Source organism: Bactrocera dorsalis, chromosome 1 (assembly GCF_023373825.1).
Source record: "Bactrocera dorsalis isolate Fly_Bdor chromosome 1, ASM2337382v1, whole genome shotgun sequence".
Classification (NCBI taxonomy): Eukaryota; Metazoa; Arthropoda; class Insecta; order Diptera; family Tephritidae; genus Bactrocera; species Bactrocera dorsalis.
In genome coordinates this window covers 24,899,040-24,914,386 of record NC_064303.1, presented here as the reverse complement: position 1 = coordinate 24,914,386, position 15,347 = coordinate 24,899,040, and the positions used below count along the sequence as shown (strand labels likewise).

The 15,347-nt window shown below is 34.6% G+C and overlaps 1 protein-coding gene across 1 annotated transcript; it reads right to left on the bottom strand.

The window, feature by feature from the left end:
* Positions 1–2,152: 2,152 nt before the first annotated feature.
* LOC105222271 (heart- and neural crest derivatives-expressed protein 2) lies at positions 2,153–14,899 on the bottom strand. The gene is made up of 5 exons (XM_011199507.4): positions 14,045–14,899; positions 12,173–12,316; positions 9,044–9,243; positions 7,462–7,617; positions 2,153–2,433 (listed from the first exon to the last, which is right to left on the bottom strand). Exons 1-5 carry the CDS (start codon positions 14,148–14,150, stop codon positions 2,353–2,355), a joined length of 687 nt encoding a protein of 228 aa, XP_011197809.1. The 5' UTR covers positions 14,151–14,899; the 3' UTR covers positions 2,153–2,352.
* Positions 14,900–15,347: the final 448 nt, after the last annotated feature.

Sequence of the window (15,347 nt, the reverse complement as noted above, 5' to 3'; positions counted from 1 at the left end):
AACTTCGGACTAACTTCGTTCCATATGATTGGTTATTACATGTGAGGTACCTTAATGAAACCATTGGAACATTTTTTAGTATGTGGTATGATAATAGTTAATAAATTAAATCGGGTCGATAGTACCCCAACTCCCACATTAATAAGTAAATGATTTGGTTTTTCTAACAATCTTTATGACGAATATGTCGGTCAGTGTATGTGTCATATATGTATGTACATATATGTACATGTATACAACAGCTCATATTCCGATCCTCTGGTTGACGTTTTGCATCTTAAGGTACAATATTTCTCTGGCTTTGATTCTTACAAGTTGCAGTATAAAATGTTCGGTTGCATGCGAACTTAGCCTTTCTTACTTGTTTTCATTTGTACGAGTAGGGTTACAATGAATTTCAGTAAACCAGTACTTGACTGTTGAATAATCTGGGGCATACATATTTAGTGTAACGTTTAACAAGTTATATCTCTGCATCAACAATATTTATTTCTCATCAAGAAACAATAATTTTTTTTTTTTAAAACATAGTACGAGTATGTACTCGCTTCCATCACCTTGAGGCCAATCACTTCAAAACGATTAGGTGAAATGTCATGATTTTAGTATATACATATGTATGTACATATAAGCCGTTGATAGAGATTCCTTGTTTGGGGCCATCTCCCGTTCAGACCAAAGACTTTTTATATCATTGTAGTTAGAATATATGTATATGTATAAATGTATACAAGCCTCTGTATTATCACTTGCGTATGCAGATAAATATATGTATATGTATGTACATATATAGGCACAATGCACATCAATCTACATATGAAGTTATATGTATGTATATAGTACAATTAAATTTACTCAGCTCCCAAACGATTGTTTAAAAAGCATTTTATTGTTTATATGTATTTTTTGGATAGTTTTCCCTAAATGAATTTAGCTTCCTATGTACACGTGTTCGGAAGCACTTGAGCACTTGAAATTAAAGATTTGTTTTGATTGAGTTGCTCTAACCCTTAAAATTGAAAATACTCTAATAAACAAATTTATTTTTGAAAATTTCAGCCTAATTAACCAGTGAAGAAACATTCGAAGCACATACATATGTATGTATGTGTGTACATGTATGTACATATATAAATTGGTTTATTTCTGTCTATGTAAACATAATTACCTGTGCCAATACGCATATTGATTCCTATTTACTCGTATGTACATATGTATATGGGCTAAAAAATCTTTGTCTCAACCGAGAGATCGCATTAAACAAAATATCCATATACTGCTGTTAGAGTACTAGCCTTAACTCGAATATTGACATATAAACTAAACCTATGATATTTCACTCAATCGTTCTCAAGTTTTTGATTTCAAAGAGGAGATATGTATCTCTGCTATTTTTGTTTACAATGGAAGAATAACATGTTTCGAAAAAAACATTATGTCATGATTTGGAAAAATACTTTTGATGCAGAGCAGTAACTTTATTAGTTCTGCGGTAAATTTGTACCAGCATATTTAACGGTTAACTACTGGTTTGCCAAATTTCATCATAAGGTCACCCGTACAAATTACACTCCCCGTAAGGAAGAAAGAAGCAGTAACTCAACATGACATCGTTGCGAAAACTTCTGAATTGCTTTTTTAGTGGCCGAAACATAAATCTGTCTTCTTGAAATAAAACTAATTTTTACAAATGAAAAGATTGTCCCCACTTTGTTTTTTTTTTTTTTTAATCGATCAAAAAATCCTACCCTTTAAGAATTTGTTTTTTTTTAAATATATATAGTACATCATTAAACACCAGTGTTTAATTGCCATTCCACTAAATAATTGTTGCCCGTTGAAGGTCACCAGGTTTAAAATATTAAATTTGTTTTTCATAAAGAATTATTTTCATCAACTGTCAACTGTACATTCTTATCATATTTTACATTATATAATCAACAATCAATATTGCTGTGCGTTAGTGGATCGTATGAACAACGAGTACTAAATTGGGGCCAACGACTCTTCAGACCATGTAGTATATATGTACATACATATGTACATGCGAGTATGTATGTATATTATATTATACATTCTTATAAATATTAAACCTGTGCAATTTTAATTTTTTTTTTCAAATAATAGATACTAATGTTTTATCGAGCTATTTATGGAAAAAGCATATTATTTTAATTTATGCATATTTTTTATTTTTAACTGTTTTTTGGGTTACGATTCATAATAAAATAACCAAATTTATATAAAATAAATACATTATGATTTAAGTTACACATATTCTAATTAAACAAAATTACACCAAACAGCATTTCAAGCAATAAAATGGTTCGGTTGAAATCACAAAACGTTCATTCACTCTTGATCAGGAATTAATTCGGAAGCCCATACATCTTGAGGCCAACCAGTGCGTCCTTTATTTGAGCGTTGCATATTCTGTAGATGGATATAAGTATATAAATTTCAAATTATTCATTTAACTATGAAAATATTTATTTATGTAAATGCAAGTAAATGCTGGTGTACTAAGCATAATGAATTATAGCGTCGTGTCATTTTAAACTAACATTACATTATTGCTGTTTACAAATATTTTCCTTAAAACCGTTATTTTTAAAAAATCTTATAATTTCCTCATCAATAATCCTTATAATGTTCAATTTAGTGGGAGCCATTATGGGGTGCAAAGGTTGTTGGTAGTTGCAGACCAGGTATAGCCTAGATAGTAGCTGATATTGAACTATACATCCAAATCGTTCCTTTGATATATTTTCAATTTGCTTGGTATTAAGTTCGCTATTTAATACTTTTTTTAGACTAACATAATACTTGTGGCTTTTTAAAAGGTTAAATTGTATGAGACCTATTATATAATGTTATTATTATACAAGGTGGCGCAAAAATAACCTTCCGATGTTTTTTGGCTGTAATTTTTTAAAAAATTAAAAACTTTGATTCTGCTTGTGGATTATTTTTATTTGGTCTTTTAAATTTTTTTACATCAAGTCGAGAATATGATATCATGTAAATGGCCGCCGCCACAGTTGATTGTCATTTGAGCCCTTTTTATGGCATTTTCCATCACTTTGGCCAGAACTTCCGGCGATAGGTCCTCACATTCTTGACGGATATTGTCTTTAAGAGCTGCAAGAGTCTGAGGCTTGTTGACATAAACCCGCGACTTCAAAAAGCCCCACAAAAAGAAGTCTGGAGCGGTCAAATCAGGCGATCTTGCTGGCCAGTGCAAATCGCCAAAACGGGAGATTAGGCGCTCGGGAAATGCAGCCTTCAGCATATCGGTTGTGGCACGTGCAGTGTGTGCCGCTGTACCGTCCTGTTGGAACCACATGTTTTTCAATCCCAATTCATCCAGTTGCGGCAAAAAGAACTCGTTGATCACTGCTCTGTAGCGCTCACCACTCACAGTAACCGTTTGGCCCACGACGTCTTCGATGATTCCTCCAGCGCAAACAGCACACCATATAGTGACTTTGAGCGGGTGTAATGGCTCTTTGTGGGTTACACGCGGATTTTCAGTGCCCCAGAAGCGTAAATTTTGCTTATTTACGTACCCGCTAAGATGGAAATGGGCCTCATCACTCATGATTATTTTTTATGAAAAATCATCTTCCTCTTGGTGGTGATTAAGGATGGCTTGAGCGTATGTTAGACGCGATTGGCGGTCAGCAGCTAACAGCTGATGCACCGTCTGGACTTTGTACGGAAACATCTTCAAATCTTGTACCTTAAATTCGCTGGGACTAATTTTCTTCCGCCCCCACTGTACTTCGGAGCGTGCGCGCATTGACTGGATTCGGTACAGGGCGTTCATTTTCGCATGACGTGTTTCTGTAAGTGGTGCAAGCCAAAAATGCAGCGATCGTTAGAGCAGAGACGCGCGATTAAATTCTATGTGAAACTCGGTAAATTTGCGACAGAGACGTTTGATATGATCAAGCAAGCTTACCCAGATGTTGTTTTAGCAAAAAGAAAGAATGAGCAAATCGAAAGTGAAAACCATGCTCGTTGTCTTTTTTGACATCAAAGGCATCGTTCGCCAAGAATTTGTTCCTCCTGGACAGTGGCGTAGCTAGGGAGGGGCGAAGGGGGCCGTCGCCCCAGGCGCAACGTCTAGGGGGCGGCAAAACGGTCTTCACGATGTGTCACTCTCACAGTTACCCTATGCTTTGAATGTAACAAATACTTTTATTTCTCCAAATTTTCAAACATGGTATTTAAAAACTCCAATTCGGCAAAAATTCCTGCAAATTGTGTCAAAAGTGTTCAAGATATAGGGCGATAATGGTGTTAGCGCGTGAAATGAGCTTTCCAAAAAGGTATAGCATGACCCGATGCGACGAATAAAACTAGAGCTACGCGCTTTCAGCGCCAACTAGCAAAAATACCGCAAGACTTTTTTGACAACCCAATATATACTTAATATTGAAGATATTATGTAAAAATTCACTTTTGTTCGAACCACCTCATGAAACTTGTAGGTAGGTAGATAAAGGGAGGCGGCAGAACATCCTTGGCCCCGGGCGCCCGAAGTTGTAGCTACGCCACTGCTCCTGGACAAACCCTCAACGCCAAGTTTTACATGGAAGTCCTCAAGAGACTCAAACGAAGGGCCAATCGGGTCCTACAAAATATGGCAGCCGATTGGAAGTTCCACCACGACAACGCCTCGGCTCATACCGCCTTTCTTGTGAACAGCTACCTAACCAAGGCCGGCATCCCAATGCTTCCGCATCCGCCCCACAGCCCAGGGCTTTCTTTTGTTTCCTTGCCTGAAAAGGCCGATGAAAGACAAGCATTTTGAGACGACAGAGGGGATCCAAGCAGCATGTACCTCGGCTCTCAAGGCTATTCCGGAGAATGCCTTCCGTGACGCCTTCAATGATTGGAAATCGCGCTGGCAACGCTGCTTTGACGCAGAAGGAGTATATTTTGAAAGTTTTCAAAGAATTGTAACGATTGTTTCAATAATTTTTATAATTTAAATCGACTCAGTCCTATTACTTTATTATTTAGATAAGGTTTTTTTGTACTAAGTAGCCTTAATTCGATTTTAAGTTTGCTTATAACAAACAACGTGGCTAGAAAGAATTAGCGAAAGTATTTCCGGTTAATTGATAACCCTTGGCCAATTGCGTTTTCAGATTTAGGTCCGTTTTCTCAATGTCTGGCTAGCAGCAATTTGTCAGTTAAGTTCCGATTAACTTAACCTAGACTTCTTCTTTCGATAAAGAACTTAACTGACAAATCTCTGCTAACCAGACTTTGAGAAAACGGTCCTTAGTTATACACAAAGTTGCTATCAGAACCGCACTTGAGAAGGGTATTATAACTTCGGTGCAGCCGTTTTTTCCTATTCTTTGGAAATTCTGTTTCATATGATATTCAATTTAATTATTGATATTTTCTATATTATGTACATAATGTAATTTAAATAAACTAATTTTCTGTGCTATACTTGTACATATGTATATATACCATAGATTCCAATATCTAATTTAATTACGAATTTCGCTGTTCTCTGTATTTCAACTCTAAGTACTTGAATACAGGGCTTTAATTGTGAAATAAAACCATTAAGCTCTTGAAAGTAATTTGGAATCTTCATACAAATAATGCATTAGATATCAATTCAAACGAGAAAATCATCAATAACGGATATATGCATTTACGCATACACACACATTAAAGTGATATCAATAAATTTTTTATTTTGGTTTTATTTTTTGTTTTTAATTTTGTGGGAGTGCACAATTGAGTTAACCGCAACACCCATTCTGAAATAACTTTATGTGTGGGTATGTATAAAAATTCGAACGAAACACAGATGCACTTGTTACGTGCCCCTTTCACTTCGCCTTACTCCCACGAAGCAGCAATGCGGAACAGCATCTGCCGCTGGCTGACAACAAGCCGGGCAAGTGTCAAGTGTGTGTGGCTTATCTATTTATGCTTTTACTGTAATGAAGCAGCAATTAATGTACCAAACATTCGCCGAATTTATGGAGAAACCATGTATAGTATAAACATTAACTTCATAACACCCCCCGAAATCAGTAACTACCCTTTGTCGACATTTAGTGAAGTGTTGTTATAAGCTAACTAAATTATTTAATAATAAAAATGAGTAGAACCGCTTTAAGGGGCGTAATTGTAATAAGTATTGTGTTTTTATTTATATATGTATATACATATTTACTTATTGACACCATTACACGTGTACAACATACATTTCACATGTTCATTTGCGTACGAATACTCGTACATAGGAGTATGCAAAATATTTGCTCGTTACAAGGTATGGAAGCCACGCCTAACTAAAACTATTGCATTTCATGTAAGAATTTTACATGACAAAGTCGGTTCTACTGACTGAAATTCGTATTTTTTACGAGTACCATAAACCATAAATGCCTTGTGTGGAATGTTACATGTAAGATCTATATTTTTTGCTATTTTATTTGCAAACAACTGGGACAACACAATTTTACAAACTTCTCTTGAGTCGAATTTTTCACCAACAAACTATCTGGCCATAGAGTAAAACAAGTAGTAATCACTTGGTGCCAGGTCGGAAATAAGGTAGACCAAGTTCAGGTATGTAGCATCTGGCAATTCACTGTCGGTGTGTGTGATCTGCCGTTGGCCTGGTGGAACACAAATCCTCTTCTATTGGACAAAGCTGGTTGTTTCTGGGCGATGGGTCCCTTCAGAGGATATAAACAGTTTCAGAGGGTGGTCTAAGTTTCCTATAATTAGTAATACGGCACTAAAATTTATTAGTGACGATGGTAATGATCAGTAAGTCTTCTTAACTGGTAAAATAAATATATGGAAGATGCAGAGTTCCCCCAACCTAGGAAAGATACATATCCTCTGATTTATTCTACCACTATAGTGAGAGCTTATAGTATTTTCATCAAAATTGTTCAATCGTTTCTATGAGAGGGCCCCGCTGGAATCGAATTCATAAATTTTACAGTTAGCAGTAATCTTCAGAAGACACTTGTATAATTTAACAGAAGTCGAAAAATTGGTTCGGGAGACTTATTATATATTTAAGTGACGCATGTTTTGATATTTTTAGGTATAAAAAGGATTTTCGTGAGATATCAGAACAAAATTTTTGGTGATTTCAAATAGTTGATTGATAAACAACAGACTTTTCTTCAGGTGAGTTAATCATTCGAAAATTTTTTTGTTCAATACCTGGCTTTTCAAAGTTTCAAATGAAAACATAAGAAATGTCCACAAGATTATTTTTGTATATTCTCAATCTGATGCACCTTTTCGTGTTCTCAGCTTCAAAAGAATGTTCGCTGGATAACAAAAATCATCCGCCAAGAATGGTATTTAAAAATTGCAAGAACCCTATAATCGGTGTATTGTGTATAAATATTTCTATAACTTGACTTGCTATGCTTTCACACTATCAATAAATCTTACCTTTAAATCATGTTTTAAGTAAGATCTCTTGTCATTGGAACTTTTTCTGTGTAGTGGCCTTAAATCAGCGCTAAATCCTGTTTTCGGATCCTGATCTCCATCCAACACTTCAACCAGGTACTTAATGTAAAGTATAGCTAATTTTAGCGTTTTAATCTGAAAATAAAAATAAATATACATGTACATATCTATATGTTAAAACGATTAATTTAGATTAATAGATTTTAAGGAGTACATGATGCAGAAAACACAATCATACCATATGAAGTTTGCCACAAAGTTTGTAATATTCAGATGCAAACATCGGAGGCCCTCTAATGTAAACCTATTTGTAAATGACCAGCCTGATTAGCTGGGTCGACTTAGTTATATCCAACTGTCTGGCCGAATACCTATATGCGAACTAGTAGCTCAGTTTTTGAGATATCCATTTTTAATTATGCATACCACTTTTTCCTCTCAAGAACCTGTTCTTTTATCAAAACTGCCGTTATCGGTCTATGATTGCATATATGTATGTATGCAGCTGTTATACAAACCGATCGATAAAAATCAAGTTCTGGTTTTTTTGATGAGATATTTTCACGATTGACATGGATTGTTGTTCAAGGAAACGCTAAAATTACAGAAAATATTTTATAGATCGGATCACTAAAACATCTAACTACCATACGAACTGATAGATCAAAGTCTAGTTTTTGTATGAAAAACTTGTTTATTTGACAAGTTATCTTACTGAAATTTAGCTCAGTGTATTGTCCTAGGCAACGCTACCATCTCCGAATACATTGTTTAGATTGGAAAACTAAAACATGTAGCTACCATAAAAACTTGCTTATCAAAAGCGTGATAAATATATTTTGATACCCTGTGCTATGAGAAACGCCCCTGTGTAAGTTATTATAGTTTCGGTGCACCTGAAGTTAACTTTTTAAGGCAAAACAGCGCTGCTGGTATGCAAAAATGTATATTCAAAATGGCGAATTTGATGATAGGTATGAACTGGTTGGGTTCAAAAACACTTTTCTGTTTCCACTTTAATACATACATACATATGTACATAAGTACATTTAGAATAGATTGTACATTCTATAAACCTACCAGTGGTGGATCCAAAAGGCACTTTTGGATCTAAGAATCTCCTCAAATTCGGAGATTATAATTCAAATTCACAAGAATTTACGAAACATATTAACATTAATATAAAACATACATATGTAGGAAGGAAAAACCCCCATTCCCCCCGAAAGCAATTTTGGATCTGCCATTGAAACCTCCTTATGCACTTTCATGTTTTGAAATATACAAATTAGATCTACTTTAAGGTAAACAATTGTTGTTTGTACAATATATATGTGCATACATACATAGTCGTAGATATTCACAAAAGTGGTTTACCTCTTTCAAGTAGATACATTAAGACGAATCTAGAGCCGTATTAATGCACTGCGTTGTAATTGCGAATACACATACCCATGTATGCATATTTGCATCAATAAGTTTAATTCTACAGTTTATTTTTGTCCTAGAAGATATGGTAAGTACACTTACATACTATTATATACGTATGTATTATAATTACCTTGGATAATTTCGTATCTGATGGTACATTGGGAATTTTTTCTCGTAAACATGTAAAAGCATTATTGATACTTTGTGTTCTTCTTCGCTCTTTCTTGTTGGCCGTATTTCTTTTCTTAATTATACGCACAGCAGGCACAGCAGCTACTTCTTTCGTTGAAGTGGGTGTGAGTAAAATCTCATGAAAGTCTTTTCCCGTTTCTTGAAATAAATTTTGGAACAAAGCGAATGTTAAGAAAAACAATTGTTAGTTTGTATACAATAGGTATATATAATGAGTAAAGTCAATAGTTTCCGGTACGAATAGAGAAACAAGAGACATTAAAAATTGCTACATGGATACAATATAATTTTCTAAAAGTTTATTTACTAGTATGGTTGAAGGGCATTTACATAGTAAATTGTGGAACTGTGCTGGGAATTTACTAAACGAAATGTATTTTTATTATTTTTTTGCTTTCCCATTATATTAGCCGCCTTAAAGTTGAGAGCTACTGTCATAACCATCTTCGCCGACAATCGCGTTAGTAATAAGGCAGTCGCTAACAGAAAATTTCAACTTCATTTATAAAAGTAACAAAGATATCCTATCATTTTTTAGCTTAGCTTGTAAAAATAGCAATAATGGAGACCGCAATATAATATCCCATCTGTGATTCGCTGTTGAAGCACGACAAAATTGATTGAAGCAAATGGCTTTGCAATAAGAAGTGGAACGCTTACAACAACGTCAAAAGCAAACGATCATGGTCGATCAAAGTTAGTCAGTGCAAACGGTAGCCAAAGCAGGATTGACGGTGTTTGGTGAGATCGGCAGGGAATCTCCTGTTCTATATCCTTCGTCTCTTAACCTACGCTGTTGCTGGACTGCCCAAAGAAAAAATCGACAAAAAACTTTGACTATTAACCTAAGAGAGGGAACATATTTCCATGAGGACCCGGCGAGGTCCACCAGAAGCTCCACGAGATTGGTTAGAAGTGTCTTTTGCATCTTCCAGACCTGGCACCAAGTGATTACTACCTGTTCCTGTCTATGGCGAATGATTTTCCTGGTGAAAAATTTGCCCCAAAAAAGGCTTATGAAAATCGACTATTCCAATTTTTTGCCAAAAAGGTTGAAGATTTTTATGAAAGTGACATTATGAACTTACCCTTAGAATTTTAACAAGTTAACGAACAAATACATATGCATATTTGATATATTAGAATAAAAATATAATTCAAATAAAAAGGAAAACAAGAAGGAAGGACTAAGTTCGGGTGGAACCACACATTTTATAATCTTGCAACATGTTAGAATCAAAACCAAAAAAAAAGGGAAATACTTTAAGGTGCAAAACGACAAAAAGAGGATCGGAATCCAAGGATTTAGGATATATTCTGGCTATTCAGCAAACTCAAACCACCGCTTGAGAGAGTTTTGAGTCAATTGACATTAAACGTGAATCGCTTCACGCATTGAAGGCCATTCCCGAAATTGACTTTAACAACTATTTCAAGAATTGGAAAAAACGTTGGCACAAGTGCATTGGTGCCAAGACGGGTTTTTTTAAGGGGACCACATAGATTTTGAAGAATAAATTAAAAGTTTTAAAATTATGAACAAAGTCTTACGCGTTTTTGCTCATAGTGGTGACTTCTATACTGACCGACTTATTTGTTGTTTGGGGGCGAAGTGATGTTTTCATCCAATTTTAGGCACAAAGAAATACTATTATAAGAATGACAGGATCGGTCATTTTCATTGACAGGGGCTAAGGGGGGTACTGACCCGATTCAACCAATTTTTGACATTCAGACATACTATTATCAGGAATTTAAATTATATATCTCAAACAATGACGGATATTTGCGGTAAAAAGTCAAATATATACTGGGTTCCAAATGTTCGGTACATACATACATAGGGGATTGAACAGTTTTTTTTTAGTTATAAGCATTATTCCTGCAAAATTTTATCCCGTTATATTAATTGCTTCTGGATTTGAACAATGGGAAGTTAGAAAATCAAATGAACTTTAAAATTGTTTAATAAGTAAGTAGGCGTGGCTAAAGTGCGATTTCACCCATTTACGCACTGTAAGATAAGAAGATATGGTCGCATGAAATCGTACCCGACGATTGAAACTTTATCCACAAAAAGGGGAACCCCAAAATCTGTGCCAATTACTATGGGATACGCCTTCTTAATATCGCTTATAAAGTCTTATCGAGCGTAATGTGTGAAAGGCTGAACCCCATCGTCAACAAACTGATTGGTTCTTATCAGTGTGGCTTTAGGCCTGGAAAATCTACTATCTACTAAATCTAGGAAAACTCCCGTGAAAGGAGCACGTGAGCACGAAAAGGAACTGCCTATATGTAGCTATGACTGAACTTGGTATCCCCGCAAAGCTTAGACGGTTGTGTAAGCTGACGTCGAAATCCAATGCAAAATAATATTAGCCAACAGGTGCTACTTCGGACTGAGGTGGAAATTCAGAATTAAATTCCTGCTATATGGGGTGTAGGCATGGTCTATGACATCATCTGATGAGTCGGCCTTAGGAGTGTTCGATAGAAAGGTTCTGGGGAAGATTTATGGTCCTTTACTCGCTAACAGCGAGTACCGCGGTCGATGGAACGATGAACTGTAGGAGCTGTATGGCGACATTGACATAGTTCAGCGAATCAAGAGACAGCCACCACAGCCGCTAGGTCATGTTAACCGGATGGAAGAGAACACTAAAGTTAAGAAGGTTTTCGAATCAGTACTCGCCGGTAGAAGCAGAAGAAGAGCAAGACCACCTCTCCGTTAGAGAAATCAGGCGGTGAAGGACTGCACTTGACATGACGATTTGGCACCAAATAACGAAAAGAAGAAATAACTGGCACGTTTTTGTTAACACGGCTATAACCGCGAGAGTAGAATTTATGCCAGTAAAAAAGAAGAGGAATATATAATTTGATTATAAAACTGTTTTAATTTTATTTTACAAAATTGTGTACTGCGTATTTTTTATAAAACTGGGCATGCTTAAAAAACTTAATTCAACATGTATCTACGATATATTAAATATATTATATTTCAAATTAACTATAATATAATATATTATAATATATAAGTTAGCTTATTTAAGTTATTTCTTACCATCAAATTTGGGTGATGATTCAGAACAACATTGTGGCGACCGATAAAATGAGTTGGAACTTAAATTTGCTCCCGAACAAGCGTTTGTTATATAGCAGCCTGGATTATTACTTGAATCAGAGCAATATGAAGCACTCCATTGTTCTAAAAGCATTACGAAAACGAATAAGTATAAAAGTCCAACATATAGAGATACATTTAGTTACATTCACACATATACATATATGAAAACCCCGCTCACTCCCCATATAACGGTACTGTGAAAAACTATCAAAAGCCTGAAGAATCAATAACTAAATACGCCAGAGACATTCAATTTTTAATGAAGCCAGTGTCAAATTTTGATGGTAGGCGTGAGCTCGCCCACTTTTAGGTGAAATCACATATCTCGAAATTTGGCACGTGACATTTCGATCACATTCCTATGTAGCAGTACGAAAATGGGCGCCTACTTCTCATATAACACAATTTTAAATTCTATTTAATTCTTTCACTTCCTAGCAACTATATAAATTAAGAAGCATTTAATATAACAAGATAAAACTTTGCATGAATAATATTTTTGAAGTACTCCACCTTATGACTAAAAATTGCCTAAATCAAACTAAAACTGTTCAAGTCCATTGGCGCTGAATATGAAGATCTAGTTCTTATAGTTATCTTTTTACCGAAAATATCGATCAGTGTGGGAAATACATACATATGTAATTTAAATTCAGCGATATGCCTTTCCTGATAATGGTCGGCGTGGTGAATCGGTTCAATAATCCCCTTAGCTCCCTTATACCTAATATAAAGATCAGCCAATACGTGAGTTCATCAATTTGCTGAGCTCATGAGAGAAAACCTACATAAACACTAATTCAGTGTGGCATCCGACGGCGCGGGGTTTGCTGTGGATACTCGTAATAAATTTTGTGAAGACGTCTTGTCAAATAAAAAATGATTCCATACAAGAATTAATATATGTATGTCGATATGAAGCTTCAATGCTAAAGCATTTCATGACCAATGAGACATTTAGCAAGTTGAAGAATCGTTTAGGGTTCCGCAAAGTTGAACTAAATCAGTTTAGTTAAAGCAGAACTGTGCACGATTTATTTTAGTTTATTTTAATTTAGGTAATTGAAGAGTTTAAATATTTTATATATTTAAAATACGATATCGTATACTATTAATCATCCGTGTTATAATGTCGTCATTTAAATAATAATTTATTGCGTATTTCTAAACGAAGAATCGCGGTTTAACGGTCATCAAAACACATTGATCAATTGTTTTATAACTTGAACAGGATATACATATCAATTTTGCTGTGAAATTTATAACACCCAGAAGAAAACATCGGAGGCTCCGTGAGTATGTAAGCGAACCAGTCCTTTAGTTTTTGAGATATCGCTCTAAAGTTTTGTAATGCTACAATCACGAAATATATTGTTCAGATCGGACCAATATAGCATATACATATGTATGTATATGTACACTATCATACTTGCTGACCTATCAAAATTAAGTACTTGTGTGTTTTTTTCTTGTTTTTAATTTTTATTTTTATTAAAGCAGCCATGCAAATATACACAAATAAGCAAACAAAATTTGAAGTAGGCTTTATATCTGTTGAATTATTAATAATTGTTTAATATTTTTTGCGCAGTCCTTCAAAAGTTTAAACACTTTCACTTCACTAGTATCGTTTTTCCAAATTTGCATTGTATACATACAACTTTAGATATCTATGTATTGTATGTTTATAGTAAATAATGAAATTATCAATTATTATTATTATTAATGGTAAATATGTATATTTCAAATGCAATTATAAAAAAAATGGCCACTAGATACATTTTAATTAACAATTATAGCAGCACATACGTTCAATAATTGAAACATCATTAAGCCGCAGATCGTTAAAATATATATTCTCGTTATTGTAACAATTTGGTGAATCCCGACATATTTGTGAATCGTAACGCGCCATGATTTATTTTCACTTAACACAAGTTTTTTTTTATATTTTTAGTAAAATTTTGCAAAATCAATTTTTACTATATTTTTGTTTGTTTTAGAAGTCCATCTTTGCGCTTATTTTTCAACCTTCGTGTTCAAACACTCTGAAACGAATGCAAAAACAATTGCCTTCTAACGGCACGGTAAGGGAATTGTGCTGTTTGAACTGTAAATACTGTTTGGAACATACATAATTCCACAAGCAGCCAATCAGAGCTCTGCTATGGCTGCAGCTGAAATTGATTGGTTGATTTTGAAAGACTTATTGGTATATTTCATTTAAGGTGCGATTGAGTGTGTATTGTGTTGGCTTACTTCGCCAGTGGCGTTGTGTGACAATTGTAGGTAGTTCACAAGTTATGAAATTTTTGTATTTTAATAGTTTGTTATTTAAAAGGCGTAGTATTTAAGTGCTAGTGAAAATTTTAAAATGAAAAATTATGTGAAACATTTCGACATTTACTTCACTAATTACATGATTATAATTCTTATTTTATTATATTCCATGTTTCAATTGTTTAATGTTCGTATTTGCATACTTTAAGAAAAATGAAAAATGTGTTTGATTTTGAAATGCTAGTAGCTGCTAATTATCAGGAAGAAGAAGAATGCGAAAAGTCACAAGTTAAGTTCTGAACACATAGAGCGCAAAAGACTTCAAGCGACATCTGTCAAATATTAAAATACACACGTTCTTAAGGACACAGTTATTTAGACAGCTGCACGACTGCAGACCGTCAGTTGTCGCTCTCGCTAACTTCAAAATATATTTAAATTTGGCGACGATGTAAATATAAAATTATTCAAAGCTCTGCCAAAGCTGACGTAATTTTACAAATAAAAGCATAAAATAGCTCTGTTATATCATTTGTAATAACTATTGATAATTTAAAACAAATAGATTTACCTATTTACTTATTTTTTTAGTAAAAAATTTCACTTTGATCAAACTATTAAAATTTCATTGAAGTGAAAGATATTAGTACGGCCACAATGAAATTGTATAGATGGAAAATGGGCAGCTGTGTTGTCTTGTGTACATGACGGCCATTGTTATGTCGCTGCCTTCTTACAAATGTTCATGTAAAAGGATTTACGACACCATTTACAGTTCACTGTCGTGCTGCCATGTCGTGTCGCACTCTATGTGTTCAGCACTTTACTCCCA